The 15,493-nt window shown below is 40.1% G+C and overlaps 2 protein-coding genes across 2 annotated transcripts; both read left to right on the top strand.

Moving 5' to 3' along the window:
* The first annotated feature begins 2,173 nt into the window (after window positions 1-2,173).
* LOC108707603 (olfactory receptor 52N2) lies at window positions 2,174-3,181 on the top strand. The gene has a single exon (XM_018245593.2). The coding sequence runs from the start codon at window positions 2,210-2,212 to the stop codon at window positions 3,179-3,181; it is 972 nt and encodes a 323-aa protein (XP_018101082.1). The 5' UTR covers window positions 2,174-2,209.
* Window positions 3,182-9,210: 6,029 nt separating this feature from the next.
* LOC108707602 (olfactory receptor 52K2) lies at window positions 9,211-10,306 on the top strand. Its single transcript, XM_041581317.1, has one exon. The coding sequence runs from the start codon at window positions 9,326-9,328 to the stop codon at window positions 10,304-10,306; it is 981 nt and encodes a 326-aa protein (XP_041437251.1). The 5' UTR covers window positions 9,211-9,325.
* Window positions 10,307-15,493: the final 5,187 nt, after the last annotated feature.

The following is a 15,493-nucleotide window of genomic DNA, read 5'->3' as shown; positions in this document are numbered from 1 at the left end:
TTTTTTTAGTTTCCTGAAAATGCAGAATATTGACACGGAATGAGTAGAATATGTGCTGTTATCTCTCAGAACCATCAGTTCATAACATTGTGCCCCCCCATTTCCCTCCCAGACTTGAGATATTTTATTTTATAAGAAGAGTCTCTATGGATTCTGTTCCACAGATAAATCCCAGGGAAGAGGAACTGGCTGCCTGATTGAGAGCAGAGATGATCCCCTCAGAGATGCAAAGACAGAGGCGGAGGAGAGGGAAAAGGTGGGATAGGGATATCAAATTATTCCTCTCTACCAGGAAATTATTAAAAAAGCACAGACGCAGTTGCACTTTATATTCTCTTCCACCAGATGCACAGGTGTAGCTGAACTGTATATTCCATTGTACCAGGATGTTATAGATATACACCAGTGCAGCTCCACTGTATATTCCATTCTAGCAGGCAGTTACAGAGAAGCACAGGTGCAGCTGCACTGTATATTCCATTCTACCAGGCAGTTACAGAGAAGCACAGGTGCAGCTGCACTGTATATTCTATTCTACCAGGTAGTTATAGAGATGCACAGCTGCTGCTGCACTGTATATTCTATTCTACCAGGCAGTTGCAGAGAAGCACAGGTTCAGATGCACTGTATATACCATTCTACCAGGCACTTATAGAGATGTACAGCTGTACTGTATATTTTATCCTACCAGGCAGTTATAGAGAAACACATGTGCAGCTGCACTGCATATTCCATTCTACCAGGCAGTTATAGAGAAACACATGTGCAGCTGCACTGCATATTCCACCCTACATCTCTGAACTCATCTCTATATACTCACCCAACCGCTTTTTACGCTCCTCTACTGACCTGCTGCTCAACTCTTCTCTCATTACCTCCTCACATGCTCACATTCAAGACTTTGCAAGGGCTGCGCCCCTCCTCTGGAACTCTCTCCCACGGTCTGTCCGACTTTCTCCCAACCTTTCTGCTTTCAAGAAATCTCTTAAAACGCACTTCTTTCGAGAAGCCTACCCTCACTCTGCTTAACTACCAAACGCAACACCACATACAATACCACATATCTCACCCACTTAATTCGATCTTGCCCACTCCCACACCTTGTGTATTACTCCCTTCCCTTTAGAGTGTACCTGTACTGATTGTGATGTATGTAACTCCATATGTTCTATGTATATAATTCATGTGATTTAGTTGTATAATCACGTTTACTTTACAGTGCTACGCAATATGTTGGCGCTATTTAAATACATGTTAATAATAATAATAATAATTCCATTCTACCAGGCAGTTATAGAGAAGCACAGGTGCAGCTGCACTGTATATACCATTCTACCAGACAATTACAGATATTCAGCTTCAACTGAAATGTACAATGTACTGCTTAAAAGCTGTTAAATTAACAAAGGAAAAAAGTTTAGGTTTAATATAAAGGAATACATAATACATACAGGGCCGGATTTACATAGTGGGCACTGCCTTTTGTCGCCCCCTGTCCCCTCCAGGTGGACAGGAGCTATGGGGATTGGTGCAGGGGAAATGTAAAAAATGATTTGCATCTCCAGTGCATCCCCAATGTTTTTAAACCAATGTGGGTCTGGTTGGGCAGCATGCCGCCCCCCTAAAAATCCTGCCGCCCTAGGCCCGGGCCTAGGTGGCCTTTCCACAAATCCAGGCCTGAATACATAAATATAGCACTATGTGTGTAACTCATTGTGGACACAGTGCCCAACACAGTAGCCATTAAGGCAACTGCTAGGCCTAAATATAAAAGCTTGGGCCCCAGGTCTCTTACCCATTTAACACTAAAATAAATGAACTGATAGACGAGTATCAGTACAAAGAAGTTTCTCATGGACAGTAACAATAATACTGGCAGTATAGCGTTGGACTGTGGGAGGAACCCCATATAGATACAAATTTTAGGCAGACAGGGCTCTGGTCAGATTTCTTTTCAAGGCTTTAGGCAGGTGAGGCAGCGACGCTCCCCAATACACCATCAAGCTGAATGTGTAAATTCAATAGAGGGAGAAATTACTGCAAATCCCAGTCAATTAATTCTGTTCATGTATATCTGCAGAGATTTCTGAATTTCTTAAAGATTATTTAAAAATATCCACATATCTCTGTCCCCAGGGTAACAGCTTGTCTATTTGCAGGAAGCAATGAAAATCTCACCAAAAATCAAAGTCACACCGTGGGCAGTGCAATGGAATTTCCCAATAACTCTCAGCTTTGGTCAAACATGTTTGTGCTTGTGGGAATTCCAGGCCTGGAGTCTGATCACATCTGGATCTCTATTCCCCTCTCCATTATGTACCTGACTGCAATTCTAGGGAACGGAGTCATATTGTTTCTTATTGCATCTGAACAGCGACTCCACAATCCCATGTGTTATTTCCTCAGTGTATTGTTCCTCACAGATATCTTCTTGTCCAACTCAATTGCCCCCAAGATGCTCAGTATCTTCTGGGCCAACATCAAGGAGATTGACTTTGTCTCCTGCCTCACACAGATGTTTTTGGTCCATTTCCTCTCAGCCCTCGAGTCTGGCATCTTATTGGCTATGGCCTTTGATAGATACGTGGCCATATGCAACCCCTTGCATTACACAAGCATATTAACAAATACTTTGATTCAAAAGATAGTAGGGGCCCTTATCATCAGAGGAATTATCATTGTGACCCCCTTAACCATCATGGCCAGCAGACTCCCGTACTGTGGGACACACCATATCTCCCATTCGTACTGTGATCACATGTCCGTGGTGAAGTTGGCATGCACAAGCACCACCATAAACAGTGCATATGGCCTTACTGTGGTTTTACTAGTTGTTGTGTTTGATGCAGCTTTTATAGGGTTGTCCTACTCTATGATTCTCAGGACAGTTTTAGGACTCTCCACTAGGACAGCCAAAAAAAAAGCTTTGAGGACCTGCACATCTCATATCTGTGTTATTCTATTGTCCTACACATTGGGGCTCTTCTCAATAATTACCCACCGGATCGGTCACATTGTCCCCACCATTCACGTAACCTTTTCCAACCTCTATCTGCTCTTCCCACCCATGCTGAACCCCCTAGTGTATGGAGCGAAGACCAAAGAAATCAGGAATGCGGCCTTCCGCCTCTTTTTTCATTCATTTCCATGGAAAGAAAGGATTGTCAACTTTTTATCCTAAAAACAATAAAGCTTTTCCCTGCCTCTTGGTTTGTCACATACTGTCATACTATTTTCTATCAGCTGTTACTAAGGTTTACTGAACTTGGGCCCAGTGATGGACTTGAGCCAACAGTGTTATTTAGTAATTTTTTCTCTTCATAGTTTTCTGTCATTCTGGTTTGACCATTGTATCAGTCTTCATAATAGATAGTACAAAATAAATAAAAAAAAATAGCAAATATAAATCTATGAATGTATGTTGAAGTCCATGTTCTTGATTGTAACAAACAGTGGAAAGTTGTGCTCATCATTCATTTTTATACCTATGAGGCTGTGACCACAAAATTCATATAGACAAATACAAGATGTCCTCTGCAATCACCCCATTATCAGTATACAGTTTAGGAAATTGGCCAACTCCATGTTGCTGTGGCTCTGTAATGTCTATGAGGGAGACCTTCTGCACTGCTCAGCTCATTCTTGTTTCTCAGGTTTCACTTCCTTCCTTTAGAGTTGGGTAACATCAGCCACCTTGCTCCTTTCTTTCTACCCCAGGTCCTGGACAAGAGCATGTGCACTGCTATAAGCCTAGTTCTTGCCAAGCCATACCAACGGATGCCAACACTCCAGAACCCACCTCCTCAACAGCTTTAGTAAAAGGAAATGACAAAAATGCAAACCAAAGATGGGATCACAAGTAAAAATGTACAACCTTTTTGTTCAACTTTAATAGAAATAATTGTAGCATTTTAGGAAACCATCAGGAGAGTCATCTATGGGGTAAATGTACTAAGCGGTGAAAATCCACCAGCGATGGCTCGCGAAAAATTCGCTCAGACATCGTCAATTCACTAAAATGCAAAGTTGTGTCCAGAGTGCCAAAAATGACGAATTTTCTCTAGCGTTACTTCTGCAATGCAAGCAAATCCTAGTGCAATTTCATTAGAGGTCTTTACTTAGGCTAATTTGCATACAACGGGAAATTTAAAGTTAAAGGGACGTATATTTTGCAGCAAATACATTACACAAGTCCAGGGAACCTTAATAAAGACAATAGAGTTAATATAATGGCCTACACATGAGCCCACTGTATAGTTAATGTTCCATATGTTAGAAAATGTAGGGGGAAACCGGTTACCCAAAACATTTTTTAAGGACTTTTGCAGGCAATCACTCTGAAAAAAGGAAAAGACGCCAGCTTTTTTCACGAAAAAACATGATGTAGGTAACAGAAGTTTGATGAAGATCTATGCACTCCAGTGCACTTCACCTGGTGAGTGACTTTTGATCACTGAAGCTTTGTTTTAAATGTCTCCTTAGTCTTTCTTTAGTGAGTCAATGGCAAGTTCACCTGCTAATATGTGTCTCTTGCTTCCTAAATCATCTACAGCATCAGTAATAAAGAGATGGAAAAGCCTCTTAGAGCTCTGGTTGTTAAATTCATATGTGAGAAACTCGCTCAACTGGAATTGGGCAAGTTGGGGGGTTTAAATCTCTGCATCTGATCAGTTTGGGAGGTTAGCTGTACAAAGGTGGGCATCTGGATGCAGATGGGAAAGCCAAGGAGAAGGGTTTTTTGCATGGGAAGAGAGCTCTAACTGGCCAGACTGTAATGAAAATGGGAGACTGAGCCAACAGATGACTAAGAGAGAATCAATACAGGCCTGGTGGTACAATATAGACTATATAAATAAACAGTAACTGTAAATAGTGTAAATATTGTTTTAATCTAATTGTAATTGGTTTAGTGTAACAATCCATTTATTAATTACTCAATATATAAACACTTTACAAGACACATATTGGTATAGATTCTTTGCTTGCTCAAAAGAAACCCTGATAAGGGGGAGGTATTATTGTTAATATTAATAATATATCAAATCTTACAAGAACAAGTAGAAGGTGGACTGCAAAACCAATATATTAAAAATACAATCTATTATATAATCACAAAAACACTGGCCGGCCAGGAAACACAGTGAATAAATTACGAATAAATAATTATAAAAGCAGTAATAAATACAATCCAGGTGGGTAATCACTTTTCTGTGGATAAAATTCAAATGACTGTTCCTTGGTGTTGGTATATGCTTGTAACTTAAATTAGATGGTTGTGAGTTGTAGTTCAACAAGACAGAAAAGTTATTTCCCAGGAGTTAGAACTGTAATTTTGAAGCAGTGGAGTATTTAGTTAGATATTTCAAACAGGCCGGCCGGTAGATGGCTGAATTTAGAGAGCAGATTATAAAAAGGGGTATATTGGGGGGTCCCCCACTCCATCCTCTTTGCCAGCTGCACAGGCCCCCCAAAAAGAAGTTGCAATAATCTCACCAGATACACAGTTCTGAAATTTCTCAAGGGCACAGCCAGATTTGAACTCTTAGCAGCCTCAAGCCTGTTTCACGACTTTGCTTCTCCTTTTCACGATGATCCAAGATGGCGCACCATCTGTTACAATGCATGCGATCCACAGTGGAACGCAACCTCCGATTCCCTTTCATGATCTCCCGCTGCTTCACCGATTTCACGAACTAGCGGGTCACGAGGAACCGGCAACTTGTAACTTTTCACGATTTTTTCGTGATTTCGATAAAAAGCATAAAAAAGGAAAGTCCACACCAAGGAATGGTCCCACCTGGATACTGCAATGCGTTTCACCACACTAAGGCTTTCTCAAGCAGTAAAAGACCGGAAGTGATGTTGTTTCTCACTTTAAATACCCTAATCTTACATGTGGTCTAAAAAAAGGTCAGAATATGGGAATTAATTCTGATCCATGGTAATGTTCTGATATATCACTGTCTGTGTTTTTTAGAGGACAAATTTTCCGTGGCCCATTGCAAAGACTGTATAACTGGGCTGCGAAGAAACAGACTAGAAATAGAAGTAACATTTCCTTTTAGTGGCAAGAATATGTGGAGATGCCCTGCAACAAGTTCCTGTTTGTCATCATGTCAAACCTCAGCAGAGCCAATCAGATCTCCTCTCCATTCATCCTGATTGGGAATGTGTAGATGTTCTTTATGCATTGCTTTTCAGTAATGGGGTCTTCTATACTCTTGACTATGGCCTTCAATGGTAATGTGGCCATGTGTTATCCTCTGAAATACTCCTCTATCCCAACAAATTTTTTGTGACAAATTATTTTTTTTGTGACAATGAGAGGGACCTTATTGTTTTTTTTCATACTGATATTTTCTCATCCATTGTTGTCAGAAGGCTTTCATTTCATGGGGATTGCAAGCTGGTAACACATGTGCTGCCCATGTTGGTGTTATCTTAGTGTTTAATATCCCAGCCTTCTTCTCCTTCATATCTCAGAGATTTAAAGGCTTCTTCAGCCCCATCTGTCCAAATCCTTATTTCCAGCCTCTACCTGATCATTCCTTCTATGTTTAATCCAAAAAGCCTTGAATATCTTGTAAATGATATCCTTATAAACAGTGACTACTGATGTCATCAGTTATAAACGGTGAGTAGTGATGTCATTTTTGTCACACGACTTATTAAAACTTGTGTACTATAATAAATAAAGTACCCCCTTGTTGGAAAATATGAGGATATTAGAAGTAACCTTGGAGTTCCATGACCTGTATAAAAACACTCTGCATTCAGCCTCGTACTTTTATATGGTCATTGAAATCCTCTGTGACTTATAATATCCTTGTATTTTACAATAAGGGATACTTTCTTCACTATTCATATATACAGCATAAAAACCAAAAAGATTTGCAAGAAAGTGTCAAAATGGAAGTGTCTGTGAAATGTCCCTCACAGGCAACAATATGAAATTAGCTTTGTTCCAAATCCAGTGGCCAAGTGCTCTTACAGTCACAAAGTAAACAATATGCTACTCACGTGATAAAAATCAGTTCCCTTTTATATTTAAGAAACCGTTTTACATGAGCCACATACAAATTCGTATATACTTGTACCTATAGAGGAAAGCTGATGTAATTACTATATATATTTATAGGGATTATGATCTCAGCCTGGCAATTATAGGCCAGTAAATTTGACATCTGTAGTGGGCAACAATTCCACTTATACCCTTAATGGGACTGCACTAGGCAAATCCATTATGTAGATGATAAACTTGGCTGTAGCAAGCAATGCCAGTCAGCAGCATCAAGGGTAAATAAGGTCCTGAGTTGTATTAAATGGGGCATAGAGTCACGAGTCACGAGGCGCTTAAGGGGAGATATGATAACTATGTATAAATATATAAGGAGATCATATAATAATCTCTCTAATGATTTATTTACCAGTAGGTCTTTCCAGCTGACACAAGGTCACCCATTCCAATTAGAAGAAAAAAGGTTCCGCCTAAATATTGGGAAGGGGTTTGTTACAGTGAGAGCTGTGAAGATGTGGAATTGTCTCCCTGAATCAGTGGTACAGGCTGATACATTAGATAGGTATAAGAAGGGGTTGGATGGTGTTTAGCAAGTGAGGGAATACAGGGTTATGGGAGATAGCTCATGGTCCAAGTTGATCCAGGGACTGGTCCCATTGCCATTTTGGAGTCAGGAAGGAATTTTTCCCCCTCTAAGGCAAATTGGAGAGGCTTTAGTTGGGTTTTTTTGCCTTCCTCTGGATCAACTGGCAGATAGGTAGTTAAAAAAACAAAAAAATAAAAGGTTGAACTCGATGGACATGTGTCTTTTTTCATCCTTACTTACTATGTTACTATGTATGTTACTTGGTGGTAGGTCTATGGTTCCCTCAGAGCCCCAGTCAATATATGAGTGCACTTGTGGCTAAAGAATTTCACTCACACACCTAACACCATGAATTATGCCATGCTCATTAGTGATTCAAATGGCTTTATTGTAAGTTATTCTCTGGAGAGACTTTATCCAGGAGAGAATTGAGGCTGATTTATTTATATTATTTATGGAGGCAGTTTATAGGGTTTATAAGGAGGTTTTCCTCAGTGAACCCAGACAGAAAGGCTGGAGGTTATTGCAGGTTGGTGGGACCCCCCTGGTACCATGAGAAGATCTAGATGACGATCTACTGGGTATGTACCAGGGTTTGGGGGGCAACTCCTTCGGGGCTACACCAGTAGTTGAAGTTACATGAAATTATAAGGTTTTTTTTGGTGGAAACTCAGGTTGTATGTTCTTACACCAGCACCTACACCCTGCATCCATAGGCTCCTATAGTAGGTGGAATAAATTTGAGCTGATAATATGATTGGAATCAGCAGCAGAAATATCAGGCACTGTCAGTAGAGGTCAGTTTCTAGGTACAGGCACAGGCAGGTGGGAGAAGTTGCACCAAAGGCATTTATATGCAGTCAGCTCTGAGCCACAGACGCTGCCATTCATTTGCCTATAACTGTACATGGTTCTATAGGACAAGGTTCTGTTTAGAAGGAATCTATTCCTATAAATCTTCAGACCCAAAGGAAAGGAGTGTGACTGGTTCCTCTGCATCGTTAGGAGCTGAATCCTCTCTCCCATCATCAGTGAGACCTTCCCAGGTACCTAATCCTGTCTGTGGGGGAAAGTCCTGCTGCTCTACATCACTTTATATATAATCAGCTCTTTGCTATACACCCAGCAATGGGAATCAGTAGAGGATCTGGGTTTATTCATTGGGAAATCCCTAATTTGGGTCAATGTGCCATGGGCTGGATATCACTGGGTTAATGACGGCTGGGAGGGCACAGGTGTCACCAGGATATTATTACATGATATTATTACAGGATATTATTACAGGATATTATTACAGGATACAGGAGCGATTACACAGGTATTGTGCCAGGAGACCAAGTCATTCTGGGCAGAAAATTTGTTTTTCGCCAGTAGGACAGGTATTAATACATGTAGGATGGGTTTTCACATGTAAGAGACACAATTGCACGTTATAAAGCAATTGGGATCAATTGTAAATGTAGGAAGGTATTTGATAAGACACCCACTAAAGACAATTTCCTCTTCTCTTTATTGATGGGCTTATTATTGTGTCTGTTGGGCTTGGAAAAAGTGAGAGTCCTGGTGCAAATTCTGTTTCATGTTCTGATATTTCAATGTCTGTGTTGTTTATTTCAGGAAGAATTTTCCATGGCTCATTGCAAAGACTGTATAACTGGGCAGAGAAGAAACAGAAAAGAAATAGAAGTAACATTTCCATTTAGTGGCAAGAATATGTGGAGATGCCCTGCAGCTTCTTCCTGTTAGTCATCATGTCAAACCTCAGCAGAGCCAATCAGATCTCCTCTCCATTCATCCTGATTGGGATCCCAGGGATGGAAGAGATGCATGTTTGGATCTCAATACCACTGTGTTGCATGTATATAGTAACCATTTCAGCCAACATTACTGTTCTTCTTATCATAAAAACTGACAGGAGGCTTCACCAGCCAATGTACCTGCTCCTTTCCATGTTATTAGTCACTGACCTTGTCCAGTCAAATGCCGCCATTCCCAAGATGCTTCTGCTCTTCTGGTTCAAACTAAGAGAGATCACTTTTGAGGAATGTCTAGTGCAGATGTTTCTGATCCATTCCTCATCCTTAATGGCGACCTCTGTCCTTTTAACTATGTCCTTTGATCGTTATGTGGCCATTTGTCACCCACTGAGATACTCCTCTATCCTGACCAATTCCATGATTGCAAAAATGGGACTGTTTGTGATAATGAGAGGGACTTTATTGATATTTCCTCATCCATTCCTTGTCAGAAGGCTCCCATTTTGTGGGAATCATATTATTCCACAAACTTACTGTGAGCACATGGCGGTGGCAAAGCTCTCCTGTGGTGATATCAGAATCAACTTTATTTATGGGTTATTGGTTCCTTTGCTAGTGGTAGGATTAGATACAATCTGTCTTATTCTGTCCTACACCATGATTATAATGGCTGTGCTGAGACTTCCTAACAGAGAAGCCAGATATAAAGTTGGTAACACATGTGCTGCCCATGTTGGTGTTATCTTAGTGTTTTATATCCCAGCCCTCTTCTCCTTCATATCTCAAAGATTTGGGGCTTCTTCAGCCCCATCTGTTCAAATCCTTATTTCCAACCTCTACCTGATCATTCCTCCTATGTTGAATCCAATCATATACGGCATAAATACCAAAGAGATTCGGAAGAAGGTGTCAAAATGTTTTTCACTCGTTGGAAACAGTCTGTGAATTGTCCCTCACAGGCAACACTATGATAGTAGCTGTGTTCCACATCCAGATGTCATATAACCAATAAACAAAGAATATGTTTACTTTCCTTATTTTCCCCCCAAACTAATGATACATACACATGGCTATTCACTATTTCACTGAAGATATGGGAGTGAAGCTACAATGATCAAGCTGCAGACAATCACCTGTTCTTCTGCACAAAATCTCAATCAATTTATGGACCAAAGCCAACATTTGAAAGGACTGAATGCCTTAAAATATGGATCTAAATAATTTCTAGACAGAAAAGTATATTTATGTATATTCAAAATTTCATTTGATCATGGTTCACCAATATATCTCAGCCAATGGTGAGCCTTTGTTTAGACACCAGACAGTACATACACTGTAATATAAATCAGGTTTTCTGAATTAAATAAATCATTTTACATGGAAAAGATATGCTTATAATGAATATCAGAGTACTGTGTATACTGTATACTTATATATGTAATAAGAACAATAAATTACTTATCAAAGTTGAGAAAGGCCACAGCCAGTTGATAAACATAAGAAAGACCTGAACATGTATTAATGAAGTTATCCCATAGCACTTCCAAGACTGGCTAATGACTCCATCATGGTTCCCTTATTAACCCAACCAATCATAAATCTGTACCAAAATCCTCCATGCTAAAGCTGGCCATAGATGTTGAGATTTTTAAAAGATCAGATCCTGATCGTGAGACCACGATCTTCTCAGAACGATCGTACGAATTATCCATCAACTAAAAAGACCAATTTACCAGGAAAACAAAGGGGAGCTGCCTGCTTGGCCCTGCAAACATAAAGAGATTGCACTGGGACCGACAAAGATTTTTTGACCTGGCCGATCAATTTCCCGACAGATGTCGGCCGAAAAATCGTAAGATGTACGATCGTTCGAATACCACTAACCGCACGATAATTTCGAAGGATTGGTCGGGCTTCCCTAAAATCGGTCGTTCGGCAAGAAGAATCGTCGCGTCTATGGGGACCTTAAGTCAGTTTCACACCATTAATGGGTCTTGGCTTGTTGACGATGTCAATTGACATGTAAATATATTATCTGTCCTGTACTCATCCATTTTGTATGACAAGGTTTTGATTGTTGATCCCACCAGAAATGGTTCACATTATGCTTTCATCTATAGCAAAGCCCAATAAAGAGGCCTGGGTTGCCAGGTGGCTGCTCTAATCCAAAAACAGTGTCTCCTATTATGTGACGGAGAGACAAACAGCACCTACGTTACACATCAGAAATTGAGGACTGGTGAGAACTGAACAGCACAAATAAGAAAATGACAATTCCATCTGCTGTTTTTTTTTCTTTTTTCGGTGTAAGCCAAAAGGGCCTGTATTGGGCGCAATTCAGAAGAATGAATTTCACCCAGCCACAATAATGTACTCTTTGCTGGACTTAATGGAATTCTCTTCGTCTTAAAATTTTCGGAAAAACAATATTCCACTAAATGTTTTTTTTTTAACATATGGTTCTGGTTGCTGAGCTTGGTCCTGCTCCAGCAAATATAACAAAAATAAGTCTTTGGCACTGAATGACTTTGTCGTGTTATTTTGCTCCTTGAATTTAAGACAGCTTTCCCAATTGGTGATAAAAATCTTGGCAAGTTTTGTAAACTTTGTGAATTTTCTGCACCATGTAGGAAGCATTTGGCTCCATATATAATCTGGATATGTGGATCTGGGTTAGAAGTATGCCTCCTGGGGAAAGTTATAAAATTTTCATATGGGATATAGTTAAAAGGGCCGCAAATATAATTAGGGGTCAACTCCTTTTCAAAATAGATTTCAAATTATCTGAGAAAACTGAAATATTACTAAACTCAGCTGACGTTAAACTCAGGCATTATCAAATGTAGATTTTGGTGCAAAGATTTCAACCCACAGATTGATATCTAGACTGACAACTATTGGCAACTAGAACATATATATATATCCACGAACATCAACCAGCACACCCTTGTACAAATAATTCACTTCTTTATTATTATACCATAATCCAATGTTTCGGTCCTCGTTGGGACCTTTTTCAAGGATGGGCCTGGGGAGAGGGGGTGATAGTGGAATTGTTAACTATGATGGATACTTCCGGGATGTTACTGGTGTTAGTTGGAGGAAAGAGAACCATTTCAGTTTTAGAGAGGTTTAATTTAAGGTAACGTTGCGACATCCAGGTAGAGATAGTGGACAGGCAGGAGGAGACGCGAGTTAGGAGTTCTGGGTTGAGATCAGGAGATGAGAGATAGATCTGAGTATAATCAGCATAGAAGTGGTAGTGGAAACCATACGAGTTGATTAATTTGCCGAGGGAGGAAGTATAGAGGGAGAATAGTAATGGTCCCAGGACAGAGCCTTGAGGAACTCCAACAGAAAGAGGTAGGGGAGAAGATGATACTCCATTGTAGGAAACACTGAAGGAACGATTGGTGATGTAAGAAGAGAACCAGGACAGGACTGTGTCACGAAGGCAAAGCGAATGGAGGAACTGGAGGAGGAGAGGGTGATCTACAGTATCAAATGCGGCTGAGAGATCAAGCAGTATTAGTAGTGAGAAAGGATTGTTGGCTTTAGCGGTTAAAAGGTCATTAGTTAGTCAAGTCAGGGCAGTTTCCGTGGAGTGTTGTGGCTTAAAACCAGACTGTAGGGGGTCCAGCAGGTTATTGTCAGAGAGGAATGAGGTTAGTCGGTTGTAGACTAGGCGCTCAAGTAATTTAGAGTTGAAAGGTAGCAGAGAGATAGGTCGGAGGTTGTCAAGATTGGAGGGATCAAGAGAGGGTTTTTTCAGAATGGGGGTGACAAGAGCATGTTTTAGTTGAGAAAGAAACAGTCCAGTTGAGAGTGAAAGATTTGTAGAACCCATAGGACGAGAGTTCAAGGAAGCTGAATGGGTTATAATGGTCAGTAAGTGAAATGGGCAGAGCTGCAGTGGAGCATGACAGACAATGAGAGAAGGAAAGTACAAATGGGAAGACACTGGAGCAATCTATACACATGAAGTGTGATGAGGTTGTGAGAAGAAAGTCTATTCGAAAATAGCTGAGACTCACTTTCCTAGAAGGCTATAGTAAGTAGGTAGCTTTCACAATCTAACTAATAAAGCTAACACAAACCTTCTCCCACCTCAGGGATTGTGTTAGCCAGCAATGCTGGGTCCTTCTGTATAGATGGGAGGGGGGGGGGGTAGTTTTCTTAGGTTATAAAAAGGCATCTATGCTTATGTAATCTGCCTCTTTCTATTGTACCCACTGGCTGGAGGAAGTGGGGTGTTGCTGCTAGGGCCTGAGCTGGAGGTAGACCTCAGTATAGGAGAAGCAAGTGTCAGGTCAGAGTCTTTTTATAGGTTGCTTTAGGAGTGACAGTTAGGATCAGGAGAGTTGTTAAGCAGCTAAGGCTCCAGTGAGGAGAATAGTGGGGGTTAGTTCCCTGCAGCACCTTTGCTGCCATTATAGAGACTTGAGTGGTTAGGCTCAGGATTTGGTAGATCCTGGAGTAATTCACCTCTGCGGGCTTCACCTAGCGACGGAGAGCAAGAGGCACAATATACTACACAAAGCAAGTTGGTGAGGGAATAAAGGAAGAGTTGTGAGTATTCTGTATGTATTGGACCTGCTGCCACTTGATGTATTTATGCACCATGGGTTAATCCTTGCCCCCAAGTTGATTAGGACAGGCCCCCAGACCCCCTTCTCCCAATTAAAAAATATATATTTTAAGCACTCCTCCAACCAAACCCGCTGCCTTTTTTTCTGTTCTGAGTTGGTTATGTACAGTTGTTTGATTCACCTTGGTCAACTGATCAAATGAAATCATTTTTTTCTTGGACAAAAAAGGCTTTTACTTCTGCCATGGATTCTGCAACTACTAGCAGAGGAGCTACTCTATCACAAGAGTTGCCTTCTGAAGGATCTGAGGAGGAAGTGGAGGTCACTGGCTTGGAGTCTGATGAAGAGCAGCATTATGAAAGTGGGTTTGACTTAACTTTAGTAGAACCTCTTAAAAAAGTGGTCAAGGAGGCCTTGGATCTGGCGCCTAATAAGAGTCTAGGGATGTTAAGCTGTTTGGGAAAATATCTAAAAAGCTTTTCATGAGGTGGTTAAAGATTTTATTTCTGCAGAATGGTAAAAACCTGAAAATAAGGTTTCTATATCTACAAAATTTGAGAGAATGTATCCTTTTGAGGAAACCAATGTCCTTGGATGGGAAGTACCTAAAGTAGACACTGCTACTTCTAAATTAGCTAGGAATATAGTTCTTGTAGTAGAAGATGGAGAGTCTTTTAAAGATCCAATGGACAGAAGGATGGAGGCAGGCATTGAGCAAGACTTTCCTGGAGGCGCAGCAGCTTTCAGGCCAGCTATTGTAATGGTTTATATGTGTGTGTGTATATATATATATATATAGTTAGATTTTGTGTTTGTATGTTGGGTTTAATCAAGTAAATCATGTTATGACTAATTTACTTTTCTTATTAATATTAATTCAAAATAGTTTTAGGATGTAATACAATCTATATTTTTATTTTTTTCCTTATTCTTTTCCTGAAATTGAATTCAAACTGAAAGGGCATGCTTTTTAATGTTCGTTATCGATTAAAAAATAATTTCTTAACTCTACTTAATTCATGTAAAAATATTGTAAGGACAAAGACATAAAAGTACTAAGGAAAATAATGAATAATGATATGATAAAATTGATGGAAAAGCAGCCAGCAGTCAAATATATAAGAAAAAAAGGTGTAAGTGTATAATAATGGTCCTGAGGAAGAGGAGTAGACAGGGATGAAGCATATGAACAATTAGTAGGGAATTTTGGATAGAGTTTAGAGAAGGAACTCTATGCTTGAAATTTCTATTGGATAGCCAATGGCAGACCATTAAAATAAAAAATATGCTGGTTATTTACTATACCAGGCACCTTCATTAATGGCACAAACAGATACTTTTCATGACCCTTGACCTCAGTATATACAGTGTGAAGTGCTGGGACCTAGAATATCCCTGGGGAGTAGTGCTGTATATAATAATATATAATAATTATAATTATGTAAAGTCAAAATTAAAGCCAGTGAATAAAGAAATGATCAGGGATAGCACTGGGGAGGGTGTGGAATCCTTTTGGGTAGAGAGTACAAGGGTGTTTTAAAGT

Source organism: Xenopus laevis, chromosome 2L (assembly GCF_017654675.1).
Source record: "Xenopus laevis strain J_2021 chromosome 2L, Xenopus_laevis_v10.1, whole genome shotgun sequence".
In the NCBI taxonomy this organism is placed as follows: domain Eukaryota; kingdom Metazoa; phylum Chordata; class Amphibia; order Anura; family Pipidae; genus Xenopus; species Xenopus laevis.
This window is presented reverse-complemented; position numbering and strand designations above follow the sequence as displayed.

Bases quoted from the DNA above. Each gene is read 5' to 3' on its own strand.
- LOC108707603 (XM_018245593.2), top strand. From the start codon at position 2,210: ATGGAATTTCCCAATAACTCTCAGCTTTGGTCAAACATGTTTGTGCTT.
- LOC108707602 (XM_041581317.1), top strand. From the start codon at position 9,326: ATGCCCTGCAGCTTCTTCCTGTTAGTCATCATGTCAAACCTCAGCAGA.